Source organism: Nyctereutes procyonoides, unplaced genomic scaffold, assembly GCF_905146905.1.
Source record: "Nyctereutes procyonoides isolate TBG_1078 unplaced genomic scaffold, NYPRO_anot_genome, whole genome shotgun sequence".
Classification (NCBI taxonomy): Eukaryota; Metazoa; Chordata; class Mammalia; order Carnivora; family Canidae; genus Nyctereutes; species Nyctereutes procyonoides.
In genome coordinates this window covers 52,541,421-52,558,081 of record NW_026575042.1, presented here as the reverse complement: position 1 = coordinate 52,558,081, position 16,661 = coordinate 52,541,421, and the positions used below count along the sequence as shown (strand labels likewise).

General features: G+C 37.7%; 1 protein-coding gene across 6 annotated transcripts in view; it reads right to left on the bottom strand.

The window, feature by feature from the left end:
• The window catches only part of OPA1 (OPA1 mitochondrial dynamin like GTPase), an 87,479-nt gene that overhangs the window by 16,213 nt on the left and 54,605 nt on the right, over window positions 1-16,661 (bottom strand). For all 6 annotated transcript variants that reach the window (XM_055321727.1, XM_055321729.1, XM_055321731.1 and 3 more), the window contains 4 exons: window positions 14,581-14,721; window positions 12,685-12,801; window positions 11,067-11,160; window positions 10,237-10,347 (listed from right to left, as the gene is read on the bottom strand). In XM_055321727.1, coding sequence (XP_055177702.1) covers window positions 10,237-10,347; window positions 11,067-11,160; window positions 12,685-12,801; window positions 14,581-14,721 — 463 coding nt within the window. The remainder of the gene's footprint in view (window positions 1-10,236; window positions 10,348-11,066; window positions 11,161-12,684; window positions 12,802-14,580; window positions 14,722-16,661) is intronic.

The window sequence follows — 16,661 nt, the reverse complement described above, 5'->3', positions numbered from 1 at the left end:
CAGGGAAGACCTCATGATGCGCAATTACTATCTAGTCCCATGAAATGTCTCATGGCATCACTATCACCAAGAAATTATTGGGAAAATATTCACTCACTTTTAAAATTGATCATAATTAGCTTTGTCATTTCCACGAATACAGTAATTAAGAATATGAAATTTCTAAGGCAGTTTTGAATTATGCTTATTTGGGAAAACAAACAGTTTAGAAATGTATAAAATAGTAAACAGTTAAAACTTCTTTTGCCTTTTACTCCCCTCTTTACCCTGAGAACCCTACTTCATGGAGATTACCAGTTTTAACATGCACCAATTCATCCTTTAAGACTGTTCCTGGGGGGGGGGGGGCGCAAGCTGGTGGGGGGGGCGGCTCCGCCCCCGCACCCCCAAAAAAGACCTTTCCTTTTAAAAAAATGTATTCATATCTTGCTTAGTTTTATTTTTATTTTTTTATTTTTATTTTTTTTAATTTTATTTTTTTAACATAGTGTTTCACAGGCCAGTAGGTTGTTTTATGATTAGATTTAGTTTCAATGAGTAGATTTCATTTTTTTTTCCACCTTAGCAATGGAAAGAATACATAAAACATAATTAAAAAAAACAAAACAATCAAAATTTAATCCCAACTTTAAGATGTTACTTCATTCTTAAACTCTCAGTATGGAAGTGGCAAGCATGATTAGCTAGGCAAAAAAAATTCTCATTTCTAGCTGAAAACATGTACATTGGCCTTTTTGTATATCACAATATATACATAAACACGTATCAAAACACATAAATATAATCTACTTTAAAATGATAAAGACCTGTCTCATTTTTATTCCTACTTTTAGTAAGTTAAAATTGAGTTTAAGGCAAAAAGAATATACTTGCTAATAAAACACTGAACACCAGTAACCTGTATAACATAACAGAGAAGTAAGTATCTTTTTCATCTTGCACCAATTTATCAATACCCTCAATGCTGCCTTTAAAAGATAAGACTTAGGCCATGAAAAATGTGCTTGATTCTAAATGCCCCATTTTGAGTCTGGATTTTCTCATCAATAACCTGGAAAGCACACCACTCACGCTCGTCACATGAAATTCTGTGTGTAAATAACTACTTCTCTAACACAGAGGCTTCTCCCCGAGGATTACTGTATTCTTTGTGCCGTCTCTCTCCCTCTCTGTCTCCCTCTCTGTCTCCCTCTCTGTCTCCCTCTCTGTCTGCCTCTCTGTCTCTCTCTCTGGCTACAACACAAAGCAGAGTCTACTTCACCTACGTAGACTCAAGGTAAAAATAATCCTTCCTTAGTTTCTTTGTCAATTTCACCTTACTATGAAAAATATTAGTTCACAAAGGCAAAATTTAAAATCCAATTGCTTTTACCCTGAACAGGTGCCTTAAAGACCTCACACACTGGTAACACAAAACAGAAAGAAGTAATCTTTTTCTGCATGGACGAGAGAAACATTCCAAACTTTCCAGTTTTAAAAATATTCTAGTTTCTACTAATAGCCACTCCATAAAGTACACAAAAGGTACATGAATGTCAAAGAGAATGAAAATATTCCAATCAACTTAAAAATGCCCAACAAACATAAAAACTTATGAAAGCGTTTTGGTAAACTGGACGGGGCTGGCAATTAGGAAATCACTGGTGTCCTAGAAGGAAGTGGTTTCATTAGGAATGAAAGTCGTATCACAGGGTGTCAGCAGGGGAGTGGGCGGGTGGAGACAGGGGTGAAGCAGCAAATGCAAGCTGCTCTACAAGAGAAACGATATGGTGGCTTTCCTGCTTTCTGGCAGGACAGAGGGTTAGAAAGTTCCTTAGCAGAAGAGTGAGCTTCCTTCTTCCTCCTTTGTAAGGGGGGTGGGGCTGGGCGGGGAGGGGGGGGGCACGGATACGGACAGATAAAGAATCTGTATTAAAAGGTCATAATTAGACAGTCACGGAACATACCATACATACCATACAAAGTACGGTGAATTTATCAAAGAATTGTATCACTTTAGCAGAACAATAAATACACATGAATTTTTTAAATTTATTTTGAGAGAGAGAGAGAGAGAATGCACACAAGCAGGGGGAGGGGCAGAGGGAGAAGCAGACTCCCTGCTGGGCAGGGAGGCGGTGTGGGTGGGTGGGTGGGGGGGCGGGCAGGACCACACACGACACAGGGCCGTGGACCCTGGGATCAACACTTGAGCTAAAGGTAAGCGCTTAACTGACGGAGGAGCCACCCAGGTGCCCCTCAATTTTTTCTTTCTTAAACTGGTTATTTCAGTTGATCTACAGTTGCTTACGGTGGGAAGTCTGCCTTCTGCTCAATTAAACAATACTGGTAAGGTTTTTAATCACTGGAGGAAGGTAAATAAGTAGCAAGGAGGAAAAATCCTGGTTGAGCAAGTGATAATAGTCTGGAAGAAGACACAGTGAGAGACATGAAAAGAGACAAAGGGAAAAGACGGCTCAGAAATGTGCCAGATGTCAGGAGAAATTACAATTATTGGCCAAAGAAATGCAGTAACGGTAGTCAGATATAAGTGAAACTATAGGGGTTACAGTCCTTACACTCCAAGTTTTCTCTCCAGGGCACCTTACTCTATTCTCCGTGATTGTGTCTTTATAAAAAATCTGGCCTATGTACCTAGATTTCCACAATTCAATGCCACCTGTCCCTTTTTCAAACCTCTTTAAGGTTAATTTTCTCTGGTTAAACAGACACAAAATGAATATGCTACTTCAGACAGAGTTCAAATAATTACCCAATTTTCAACAGTCACACAGTTTCTAAGACTCCACTAAAAGAAGTTATGTCGATTTTATCCCAATTAATAAAATGACAACTTTTATTCCTGTAAATAGGAAGAATTCTCTGAAGTGTGGACTTGGAGGCAGAAGGGTGGGTGGTACCCAGCAAAAATCCCCTATGGAAACTTGTTAAAATTTGTATGCCAGAGCCCTACCGCCAGAAAAATAGTTTTAAATAGGAGTTCCCTTTTCCATAACTTTAACTTCCAGATTCTGAGTATAATGATCATTTTGTAGGATAATTTCCAGTCTCACACTACCTCATGGCCACTATTTTCATCCATAACGACTTTCAAGGATATGACAGGTTTGTGAGAAGTTTAGGAATGTGGAGTAACCAACAGAAATTAAATTTGAGAGTATCCTGATATTCTTCTTCTCTAAATAAACAACAAAATCATTCTGGCTGAGGGTTCCATCTAGATATGTTCTGACTACTTTTTACTCAGGTTTTAACATGGCACAGAGATATACTTCTTAACTATCCTATAAATTAGAATCGTGCTTTATTTATTTATTTATTGCAGTGGGTTTTTTTTTTTAAAGATTTATTTATTTGAGAGGGAGAGAGAGAGCGTGCACACACACATTGGGGGAGGGACAGATGGAAAGGGAGAGAGAATCCTTTTGGAGCAGACTCCCCGCTGAGTGCGGAGCCCTACGTGGGGCTTCGTCCCAGGACCCTGAGATCATGACCTGAGCTGAAATCAAGAGTCAGCTGCTTAACTGACCGCGCCGCCTAGGCACCCTTAGAATTATGTTTTAGATCTAATAAAAAAAATCTTTAAGAAAATTTTAATTGAAGTATAGTTGACACGGAATGTTACATTAGTTTCAGGTGTACAACATAGTGATGTGACAAGTCTATGCTATTCTACGGGCACCACAAGCTTAGCTACCATCTGTCACCATACAACGGTATTACAATACCAATGATTCTATTCCCGACGCTGTACCAATAAAGGATCTTTCTGCACTTAAGCAGCTATGGTGCATTTCTCTTCCAATTTTAGCTTTTAAAATGGCAGTGATGGTTCATTCTGCTGTCACGCCCTTTTTATCACCATAATTTCAAAAATATACTAACATACTAATAATGGACAAAGTTTTCAGTTTAATAATGATTTCTGTTAGTAAAGATCTGATGCTCGGAGAAAAATAAAATTTCCATTTTCAGAGTCAAAACTGAATCTTATGCACACTGAGATACAAAGCTGGTAACTTTGCTCTTTTTTCATTATCAAGAGAAAGCACAGGATGGATTATAAGAGGAGACTGGGAAAGTGAAGAGACACAAAGACAAGCCCCACCAGCATTGTATACTCCCAAGAGAAACAAACTTTAAGTTTTAAGAAACAATTGCTGGCTGTCTGGGAGATGGCCAGGCATCAAACAATAAAGAACAGTCAACAGAGGCGAGAGGCCGAGCACGCTGCTGTGACTCCTGCTCCCTAATCCCCGGGCTCCAGTGAAAGGCCAGCTGTTGCCACCTCGCGTAGGGAGTCAGCAGAGCAAATTAACTGCAGGAGAAAAAAGCTGCGGATATTGGAAAATTCTAATTTGCTAGGCTGTATAAGCTATACTATTTTTAACATTAAGGACATCAAACTGTATAATTAAAATAAAATAAGCCTGTGCAGTGGCAAGCCCAAGTGAAGGAGTTTATCATTGTTGCACATTTCATTAGGGAATGAGATGGAAATAGGAAGTTTCTCAATTTTTACTGAAGCACATCTTCAATTCATGTAAAGACAAGAAGTAGGAAGCAATAAATTGAAGCCTATTATCACACATTTCAACACTCCTAGCATAAAACCACCACAAAAACAAAAATGAAAAACCAAAACCCTCACCAATCTTTATGCTCAAGTAAAGATTCTCTATCTGTTAAAACTAGATCTTAAGACTCTAAGCATGAACACATCACATTGAAAAGTTGTGTCTGAATTCTGGGCAACTTACACACGACCTAATTACGGGAGAGTTTGATAGCGAACAACTTGAGATATTTACAGGTCAGAAATTACCTTTCTTCAGTCTGGTCAGTGGCTTGGTTTACACTTCAGCGTTCCTTCCTTATCTAGATGTTCTATCAGTTTTCATATCATTTGAAAATTTAAATGTTAAATGACTAATACTATGCTTCTCTGACCCACTCCATAAAGGACACTGTTAACTATAAGCTTCCAAACGCAAAGGACTATATTTTAGGTAATTATATTTCTCAAAGGCTTAACTTTTCTCAAGTTATCTTGGCACAGTAGTTAAAAGGCCTGGACTCAAATCTTGGCTTTACCACTTACGTGTTTACCACTACGTGTTTCAAGGTTTCCATTTCTTTATAAAATAAGAAAATGACTGTACCTATGAGAACGCATACAAGGCATACAAGCTAATACCTCGCACAGGAAAAGTATCTAAATACTAATTCACATTCATAAACAGTTTCAAGTTTTGATATAAATTTGAAAAGAAATGCATTGTAAAGTAAGGGAAAGACTATACATCTTAGTGATCTAAATGACTTGTGATGCCCCCTTAATTCCTCAGTCTCGATGATTCTTTGATTATGTACACAGAGAATGAAGAATACTTCGGGCTTTAGTGAATAAGAAAGAAACCTAAGCTCTCACTCCCAAGCAATTGATATAAAGGTCCCAAACTAACAATAACTTGGTTAACAGTTGACACAACATTCATATAACAAGTAATAAAAGAATTCCATGCTGTTTTGCTGAAACTCAGCAATTGTTACCAGTGCCCAGATATTCCATTTCCAGGGTGGGACAGAGAACAAATTCCAAAATGTCTATGAGATGTTAGCATTATAGGTTGTTTTATATGATGACAATCATAAAATAGATTTTATAAATCATAAAACAGCTCATTATGAAAAGAAAAATCTGAATTGAGCTATATTCTATACTAATCTTTCCCTCTTCAAAGAAAGCATTTAAACATATAGTCTGTTTCAATAAAGAGATTAAACACATTATTACAAATTATACTGGAAATCCAAATAGGTTCTATCTAAGTTGCTGTTGTATTTAAATATCAATAAAAAAAATCCTTTGAAATAAAATTTGCTACAAAGTCAAAAGTATTTCATCAAGGTCATAATGGGCATATTTCAACACTAGATAGGTCTAAGTGTAATTAGATAATGCAAATAAGGAATTAAGGTGGAAAGAAGAGCTGTACAGGAGGTGTGGCACCTGACTGGCTAAATCAGTAGAGCATGTGACTCTTCATGTTATTAGGGTCATGAGTTCGAGCCTCACACTGGATGTGGAGCCTACTGAAAAAAAAAAAATTGTCCAAGAGGTACTCACCGCCTTCCAACATATTCAGAGATCATAGTTTCTAAATTCTCATTTTTTCTAAATCATTTTCATATGACCATGATCCATTTATGTAAGCAAATCCAGTTATAAAAATAAAAGCAAACCATTTTTTACTCTTTTTACATAAAAATAATATCAGATATGGAGAAAAGTGGTAAGAACACTACAAGGAACATATTTTTCCTGAATAATTTATGGTCATTACATCCCATAAACCCCAAATATTGTACTGTGTTCTAGCTATAAATAAAGATATCTTCCAAAGCAATCTCAATTTAACAATAAAAATTTAAGAATTAACACTAATGTATCACTACCATGTAACATCCCATTCAAGTTTTACCAACTGTTCCATTAAGGTCCTATAAAACAACAAGATCAGGGTCAGGATCACACACTGTTTGTTTTCATTCTTTAGTTTCCTTTGACCTGGAATAGTTCCTCACTATTTTCTGGTTTCTCATGGTCTTGACACATTTGAAGATTACACGCTACTTATTCTACAGACTATGCCTCAATTTGGGTTCATCTGATGTATCTTCATAATTGGATTTAAGTTTAAGTTACACATCTTTGGCAAAAATATCTAAGAAGTGCTGTTGAGTTTTTTTTTTTTTTTTTCACTGCATTCTGCAAGGTGGAACAGTTCTGATTTGACTGTTACCGAGAATATGAACTCTGACAGCTTGATGAAGGTGGTTATTGCCAGGCTTCTCCATTGTAAAGTTACTCTTTTTCCTTTTTACATTATTTTGTGTGGAGATACTTTGCGTGATTATACAAATATCCCATTCCTCATCACTGATTCTGTTCATTCATTTATATAATTCATTTATATAATTATCAATTTGTGGAATCCTATTTTATTTGGTGTGTTATAATTTGTACTGTCATTATTTACTTTGATACCCAAATTGTCCTACTTTTGGCCAGTGGGAGCCTTTTCAAGCTGGCTTTTGTACCTTGCTGACATCCCTATCATCCTTCAAATACTTCCTTACTTTGTCACCTTAGGACGCTCCAGGTTGATCCTAACCTTTTCTTGTTCCAGCTATGGAGTCCACCTCTCCAAAGAGGCCTGGTTCTTATGTTGGACTTCTTCTCGAGACTAGAAGGGGTGGGCTCTTGTTTCTTTGATTTTCCTAACTCAAGACAATCAGTGAATATCCAAAGTAAAGTGGTAAAAAGATTTAAAGTGGAGCAAGTTTAATAAGACTGGCAAAAAATATGATGGACCAAACTTTCCCAAATCCACAATACTCTACTCTGTACTATTCTGAAATTGTGGTAAAAACTCCTTTGTTTCCCTTTCTCTAAATTCCATTAACACGCTATATTCTAATTGAATATGCTATACTAAAAACTTCGATCCAGGGCAGCCCCCGTGGCGCAGCGGTTTAGCGCCACCTGCAGCCCGGGGTGTGATCCTGGGGACCCAGGATCAAGTCCCGCGTCAGGCTTCCGGCATGGAGCCTGCTTCTCCCCTCTGCCTGTGTCTCTGCCTCTATCTCTCTCTGAATAAATAAATAAATAAATAAATCTTTTTAAAAAAATAAAAACTTCGATCCAAGTAATACAGTAGTTACTGTTAAAGCTAAATTGTCTGGCTAAAGGGATCCAAGATCATATCCTTAAGTGTTACATGAAAGGTAAACAGTACGGAAACGGTACTCCCAAGATTCTTCTCCAACTAATGGACCACATCATGGCTCATCTCCTTTACTGTGAAGATGAAGCCGAGTCACTGGTGAAACACTTGCTGTCAACGACATTATTTGGTACATTAACACAACCATAATTTTATAGTAAATCATTCCAAGGAAGTCACAGGAGTACTTTCTCGGGAAAAAAAAGCAGGATAACGTAAGTCTTGGCTTGATGGGCACAAATCTGTGTTAGCGATATACTTTTTTTTTTAAATTATCAAAATGGGACTGCAAAGTCATGGGGTTGTATAAAGCTCTCTTAGAAAACATAAAAGATACATTGTTTTTAATTACTTAAAATTACATATGCTAGTAAAATACAGTGAAGTATTTCACGGTCTGATAATCATGTCCTGAGGGATACAAAAGAAATATATCTGTACACCTTACGACACTGGCACACCTCTTCCTGGAACAGCACTAACAAAGCATAAACTTGTGAGGCAGGGACTTGCAAGTGGTTTTTGAAGTTATTTTCCCAAAGCCCCTCCTAGTAATATAATAACTAATTGGAGTCATTTTTACAAAGAGGCTAAGGCTCTGAGAGATAACGTGCCTAAGGGAACACAGCTAGTGAACGGCAGTGCACAAACACAGATCGTCTACGAGTTAGCACAAACTTACTCTGATCAAGTGGCATGGAAGAAACAAAAAGAAGAGCAACAGAAAACAGAAAATGAACTAAAATAATATACATTTCAAAATAAAGATTAAGGGAAGAAAGGGCAGAAAGGACAGCAAATGACGAGCTGAGGTAACAGAGGAGGCGACGGTGGTGGAGGAGCACGCTGCTGAGGCCTGGCGGGGGTGGGGGTGGGGGCAGGGTTTCGACAGGAAAACCACTGGTTTCTCTCGGATATTCTAGGGAGCATATTGTAGTGACCTAACTTCAGATTAGAAATGATTTTCAAATGTGAGGAACTTCTTCTTATTCCGTATCTGCTTTCTCTTACATACCGGAAAACTCCTAAGATGGTAAGTTTAAGTATATGCTGAAAGGAAAAATACTGTTTGGTAAAATTAAATGAGGGGAAGCTTGTAACAAACGAGGTAATAAGCTCAAACCGAAGCACCAACCTCAGTGTTTTTAATCTTATTTAACATTACTCTTTCTGGGATTTCCTTGGGTTCTCAAAGATCTAAGTAAATCTTAACATGCAACTCAAATACCTTAAAGCTAGGAACACCAGCATTCAGGAAGAACCAAACGTCTCCAGAGAGAGACCAAGTGATCAGTAAGGCCAAGTTAGGTTGGGGGTAGGGGATGGGTGATGGGAGGGACAGCCCTATGGGCCAGTGTAGGCGTAACGCCTGACCCGGTTGAAGAGGGTGTCACGTGGGGTGCTGGTGGCGTGGCCCAGTAGTGAGCGAGTATCCGTGTAGCAGGGCAGTCCAGTCTGGTGCAGAGTTCTGGAGCACATGTAGGATGAAGAGGGAGTCCACTACCAAAGCATGGCCTGGCTTCAGGAGGTCCTGGCACAGGGGAAGAGGCAGGAAGGATAAAAGGGGATCCGCCTACTACACAGTGCCAGTGCATGAGCTCCCTGAAAAGGAGTCTGTGAAGAAGGGTAACATGGCACGGGGTATCTGAGCCTGCATGAGGTAAAAGGGGTGTCAACACAGGGCAAAAGGGATGCTCGTGCAACGAAGGGGACAGTGACAAGTCTGCATACATACGGGAAGGCTGATCAAAGTAAGTAAATATATTAAGGAGAGCTGGGAGCCAGATTTCTCTCTCCTCAAAGAAAAAGGAGACTACTAGGATGAACCCTGAGCTACCAAATTATAATGGAAAGTATCATTGTTAACTTAGGGCTTCCAACACAGACAAATACTTGTGATTAGAAACAGAGATATAAATGTGTGGACATGTATCCACACACGTATACACGCGCGCACAGAGACCTGAATGCAGGCAAGATCTGTTCCCCAGCTCTTTACACTGAGAGAGTCTGTGAACGGTGATAGTCCAGTAACAATCAGCACATCTAGCTTCCTACTCTTGACTTCTAAATACCATTCTCCAGAAAAAGGAAGCTGGATCAGGGAAAGTACAGGCTGAGCATGAACATCTTCTTACACAAAAGGACAATACTAGGACGACACAGGATACTTGAATGGGGTCTGAAAATTAGATGCAGCAATGTATCAGTGTCAACATCCTGATCCGGATGGTTGCTAGGGAAAAAAATCCTTGCTTCTAAGAAATACACCTTAAAGTACTTGAAAGTGATGGGGCGACAGGTCAGCAACTTTCTTGCAAATAGTTCATGGAAAGAAAGTTCTTTGTATACACTTCTATAGTTTGCAATTAAATGGATGAACGAATAATGGAAATGAGGAAAGAGACAAGGCAGCACGGGGCGGAGGGCGGGAAGAACTACTTACTGAGGTCTTCAGCCAGCTGAACTCGTTTGCCAGTGAGCAGTTTTACCTTCTTTTCACTGTCTTCAGCAAAATCTTCCAACACCTCTTTCACGTTTTTCTCTAGTCGCCTGACTGTTCAAAGTAAACAAAAACTTGAGGATCATCGTTATTATGAATGCATATGGAGGATAAATTAGCAATACATGGAGAGTAAGTTTGGATTTTTCTCATGTCAGACTTACAGAGTTCAGATTTCTCACAGCTATAGGGAGAATCTCTACCTGTTATATAGTACTTTTGTCCAACATGAATCTAATATTCTCAGAGAAACTCATATTCTCAAGTCCTAACACTTTAAAAAAGTGCAGATTTTCCCCCAAAAAACTTAAGTGATGCTTAGCAGTCCTTTTCTAACAGTTTTTGTGTAATGAAGGGAGACTCCTGGTATGTTTTATCTCCCATCTTTTCCAATTATGATTTACTTTCATTACTATTTTATGGGCAGATGATAATTTTCAATTTTTCTAACAAATTTATTTTCATTTAAATGTATTATTTGCAAGAGAGAGAAAGAGAGAGCGCGCACGCATGCATGTGCGTGGAGGGTGGGACAGAAGTAAAGGGAAGGAGAAAATCTCAGGTAGAATCCCTGCCAACACGGGGCAAAACCTCAAAACTCAGATCATAACCTGAGCTGAAACCAAGAGTTAGAGGCTTAATCAACCGAGCCATCTTAGGTGCCCCCAGTGAATCTATTTTTAAAGAATCACTTTGATATCTGTCTATTAAAAATGAATGCTACTGCTATTTTTTTGATGTTAGAATTAGAAAGTGATACCTCCGTGGCTTACCTTCAGTGTTTGTAAGTTGCTGCCTTAAAGTATTTGCAGTGATAGCAAGCATGCGCTGTATTCGCCAAAACAAGACGACATCATTGCATTCCAACTGAAATTTAGGAAATGAAGATTACAGATGCAAATTTAAAAGTGAAAACTACGACCATAAACACACACAACTACTAAATTGGGCTATTATCTATACCCTAAACTTTAAAAATCTCAGACCTAAGTAATACATGTATTCCTTTTATTTTTTTTTTTACCTAATACATATATTCCTTTTTTTTTTTTTTTAAGATTTTATTTATTTATTTGACAGAGAGAGCCAGAGAACACAAGTGGAGGGAATGACAGGGGTGGAGGGAGAATCTAAGCAGGGAGCCCGACGCAAGGCTCAACCCTAGGACACTGGGACCTGAGCCGAAGGCAAATGCTTAACCGACTGAGTCACCCAGGTGCCCCTATACATTCCTACTGAAGATATAAGCCACTGAATCTTTTCTGCAGGTCAATGAACTTCTGCATGATTTGGCTTCAAACTGCCCCTCACCTATAGAGGTTTGTTTTGATTCCAATGACAAAGCAAATCAATTTGGGAAGTAAAGAATTTCATGATTTATATACAAGCAGAAAATCACAGGATATAACCTTAATTTTTATTTAGTTTCAGTTAACAACCATGTTAGCTTAAATACACCCTTAGGTTAATCTCTTTTCTTTGTGCACTCAAGGCAGTCTTGTAATGCAGCTATAAAAAAAAATAAATTAATGATATGTTTTAAAAGAAGCTTATTCTGTAAAGAGGTCTTTTCAACAATTAGGCAAAAACTTGCCACTTTTTACATAAGTATATTTAAATAAAAATTTATTTTAAGCTGTAGAAAACTCAAAAGCATTTGACAGGTCTCAAATAAGATCACTACTGAATAGCTCTTTCAGAATGATACTCTAAAAAAGCGTTTCTGCTTGTAAGAAAATGCTCAAAACACAATCAGTCTGCTGCCACCTAGGGGTTACTCTGTGAAACGTGGCATTAAACAATGTACAACTTTATATACTTCTTTTAAGTAAGCAGAGATTTTAATGATATAAAGAAAGAATTACAATATACAGGAAAAAGCACAACAAAAAATTGTTTTTACAGTAGGATTTCCACTACCCAAATGGATTGTTATTGTCATACACGTGCAGATAGAAGACAGTGTATAGAAAGAGTTGAAGATACACATAAAATATTAATTAAAATTACTCCTAGGTCAGGGGATTATAAGTGACTTATTCATTAATAAGGAATATTAAAATAACTGGCTATGTCCTTTTCAAAATTTTTTTACATTTTTTTATTGCATTTCCACGAGAACATATTATTTTCTAATATAAAAAGCTAATTCTTAAAAAAAAATTAAAAAGTGGTTTAATGCCTATTATCTGCATACACAATCTTTTAGTGTGTAAAATATAAACTGGTAAATACCTCAGAAAAGATAAGAGTTAGGGTATTCTTCATAACCCACATATGCTTTTCCCAGTAGATCAAAGGACTTAAAACTAATGCTAAAGCTACTTTTTACTTTTAAGCATCTAAACAACAATCACTAAAAGCATTTCCCTTTGTTTTTGGACACCTTACCTCAGAATCTACAAAATGCCTTTGGTAGTAGTAAAAGCCTCTTCGACAAAGGTTACAATGGTTTAGAGCTGTTTTTAAGAAGTGTCTTCTATAAACTTGGTGCCAAGTATCCTTAATCTAAAATGAAAAAAGAAAACAAAAACCAGAGTTTCTGGATACTCTGCAGGTTGACCAACATATCCTGAAAGGTCAGCTACAGAAGTTACTTATAAAAAACATAATTAAAACTAATGGTGATTTTATTATTGTTCCAACCTTTTTTAACCATTTCAAAAAAAATTTTTTTAAGACAAAGACTAGATATACCATTACTCTGACCCCTTACCAGTTTATGTACTTCCAAATATACAATGTTTTTAACAAGGATTGTTGTTGTAGTCATAGAATCATTCTGCAGAGTAGTAGGGTTGGGATTATCATCTCCCCTGGATAGAGGTAAAGAGCCCCAAGGAAAAGAGGTTGTGAGCCTAATCGAAGGACAGAGTTAGTTAGGACTAGGAAGCTGGTCTCAGACCATGTCCATCAATACAACATTTCCTTTTTGATTATTACATTTCATTGTTGCCACAGCAAAATGACCCCCCAATGTCATTACTACGTAGTTTGTTAGAGTGTTCAAGGTTCTTTCACACCATTGCCTTTTCTGAGCATGACAGTAATAAAGTCAAGCAGGTATAGCAAATATCATCAATGCTGTGTGACGGATGAAAACAGTGAAACGTTCAGAGATTGTATTAGTTACTAAAGGTATTATTACTAACGAATGGGATGAAACTGTGCTAGAATCCACATCTCTGACATGTAGCCCATCTGCTATTCTTGCCATAACGTTTTGCTAACTACTTTATAGCTTCATAGAATACACTGAACAAAATGTCTCTTGGAAAAAAACCTGAGATTTTCTTGCTGAGAAAAAGTAATTAAAATACACAGTCAATTCGTATCCTAATATGTGGGCAAAGTCCAAATGTGGATAAATTAAACTTACATTCAACTAATAATTTCATGTATCATTAGTTTTAGTTTCATTTTCAATTTTTATAAATAATGCTAGATGTAACAGCTTGAACTGCTTTGAGTTTTACCCGCTTTCTTTTCTTGTTCTGACCTCTGGTGGAAATCACATTAAGTGTACTCATTTCTCAGGTGCAGAAACAGATCATCTCTAAAAGAATTTATGTGTGGTTCTGAAATTTCTTATATGATTATTTTTCCCCTTAGAATTATTTTTCTAATTGGGTTTCACTTAAGTTAACTTAAGCTAATGTTAAAATGAAGTTTCGATTCCTTATACCCTAACTGGGGCACACAAGCCCAGAAAGTTTGTTTTTTTTTTAATTTCCCATATAAGTATCATAAAGTATTATGATGTAAAACAGTCTAAACTGTAATTATCTTTATTCTTATATTTTCTGAGTGAGGAAAATGAGATAGAACCCTAAGGCACTATCCAATTTAATAAAAACTTAACGTTCATATTTTTTCTAAACCCACTCATACTTGATAAGGTACATCTGACCGAGAAAACACACAGATAAGTGAATTTTATCACAGAAGAACTTGTATTTTGCAATCTGAAGGAGTATAGCGTGATGCAGAGATGTGGCGGGCCTTTACCCCCTTTTGCCAGAGCTCCTTTCTGACCTTGCCCAGATACCTCACTTTTCTAAGTCTCAATCTCCTCACTTACAAATAAAGCATTACACTTAAAGAAATACCAACAAGAAATCTGTACTCTCTACAGTCAAAATGACTGTTTTTTGTCAGCAAAAGTACACATGACCAAAGTCAAATCAAGCACTTAAATATCCAAGCAACGTGTGAGAAGTAGTAACATTTTACCGTAAGAAACAGAGATTAAGGAAGTAAGTTCATATCATCAGCAGTATGTATTACCAAGCTTGGGTCCACTTCTACTCCTCGGGATTCAAGGTTCTTTCGGACTGTAGTTATCTCATCGCTCGCCAGATAGGCTGGGTGCTCCTCGTTACACTTCAGCATCTTCTCCAATTCACTCTTGGTTTCATTATGGACAAACTTTAAATTGTTTAAAAGAGGACTGTGATTTAGATGGATCATGATTTGGCAAATGCTTATAAAAACAGAGCCCTAGATTTAATAAATATATTGCTAATGCACCACAGGGAACACGAGCTCCACATAGGAAACAAGAACATAGTATCTTGGCTTATGAATACAGAATATTGTGTATTCTGGATTATGAAGGCAGAAGAAGTTGGACTTAGGCAAGGCAAAAAAAAAAAAAAAAAAAAAAGGAAATTTAGCCTTATTTGTTATATATTTCACTTTTGCTGAAATGTTTTATTGTCAAAGTTACCTCACCAGGTTCCTTACTCTGTAAGCTTCTTGACCTTAGGATGGGATGTCAGTCTAGGAAAAAGGACCCTGAACATGGGGAGAGATAATGTTCTATAAATGCCTCGTATCTAAGAACTAGATGACTGTAAGGACTTGCACCTGCTGTCTTTTTTGATAACTATGAAATTCATAGTTGGATTTTTAAAAAAACTCTTTTCATTAAAAATTGCGCTTTAGACTGTTTCTGCAAGGTGTCTATCATCCCTCTCTTTAAGATTATTTTATTTTTTTAGAGATCTTATTTATTTATTTGAGGGAGAAAAAGCATGAAAGAGCATGAGCAGGGGGAAGGGGCGGAGAGACAGAGAGGGAGAACCAGGCTTCCCACCAGGGAGCCAGATGGATCAAGGAGACCCAGTATCTAGGAGTCATGACCTGAGCTGAGCTGATGCTTAACAGACTGAGCCACCCAGGGATCCCCTAAGGTCTTATTTTTAAAGCAATCTCTACACCCAACATGGGGCTCAAGCTTACAGCCCTTAGATCAAGGGCAGCACGCTCTACCCACTGAGCCAGCCAGGTGGCTATCATTCTTGAGTATACTTCCAATCTCTTCTCTGTAACTGTTCACAGTCTGATGACCAAAGGAGTAAAAGATACATAGTAGTGACAGATATAAAAATACGATTCTTATGCAGTGTCAAATCACGTTTATCTTTTCTTTTCAATCCTTTCAAAATTGCATGTTTAAAAAAAAAAGTCTAACTTCAAATGCACTGATTACTCTGAACAAGCTACTAGCACAGTACTTTGCCCCAAACTGTAGCAAACTACGATATCCGAGTACTCCAGAAGAATAAAATATAAATGCAAATAACTGGCTTATAAATGAAACTACTAATATTCTCTAAAAACACGACATTTAGAAGAGAAATTTTACAGTTTCCTTGGTCTGCTCTTGGTCTGAAGTAAGATGGAAATCTCCCAGTTAGATGATACTCCCCGACTCTCGTCCTGTTTTCACTTCCATCTGTGCACCTGCCCCCTGACCACACAGCGTTCAGGAGAAGACTGCTCTCCCATCCACCCTGAACAAGATCACCACAGTTCAGCTCAGGAAAGGTGAGAATGTTTCAAAGGGATGGATTTTTCCCTAGAAAACTAAGGAAAAAGTAACAACATAAAAGCACAAAATAATATTCAGAACAGAGACTTATCTTTAACATAGGACGACCTAAAATGTCTTTTTCCACTAAATCAGTCATTCAAAAAGACAGAAGTAATTGTTACATAGCCACCTAAACTTGCAGCGTGAGACATGGGGACAGTCTCAACCTCTTCCAGAATCTGTTCCTCACCATAACCTCCAGGAACGAGGTTTAGAATAGTGGTTTTCAACAGGGAGTGGGAGGGATGAGAAAAGTTAGAGAAAGAGAACGTGATTCAGTGAGTCTGACTGGCAGGGCTTTCTTCTGAAACAGAAAATGACACATAACACACACAAACCGTTCCCCAGGTGGTCCTGAGGTCCCTCCCCTTACGCCCAATGATGGCCTCTGTTCCACAGAGTCTTACGCTGGCTGCCCTGAACCCCTGGGAAGGCTCTTCTCTGAAGCGTTTCCATGTTCCTCTCCTAGGCCACGGATCCCTGCACTAAT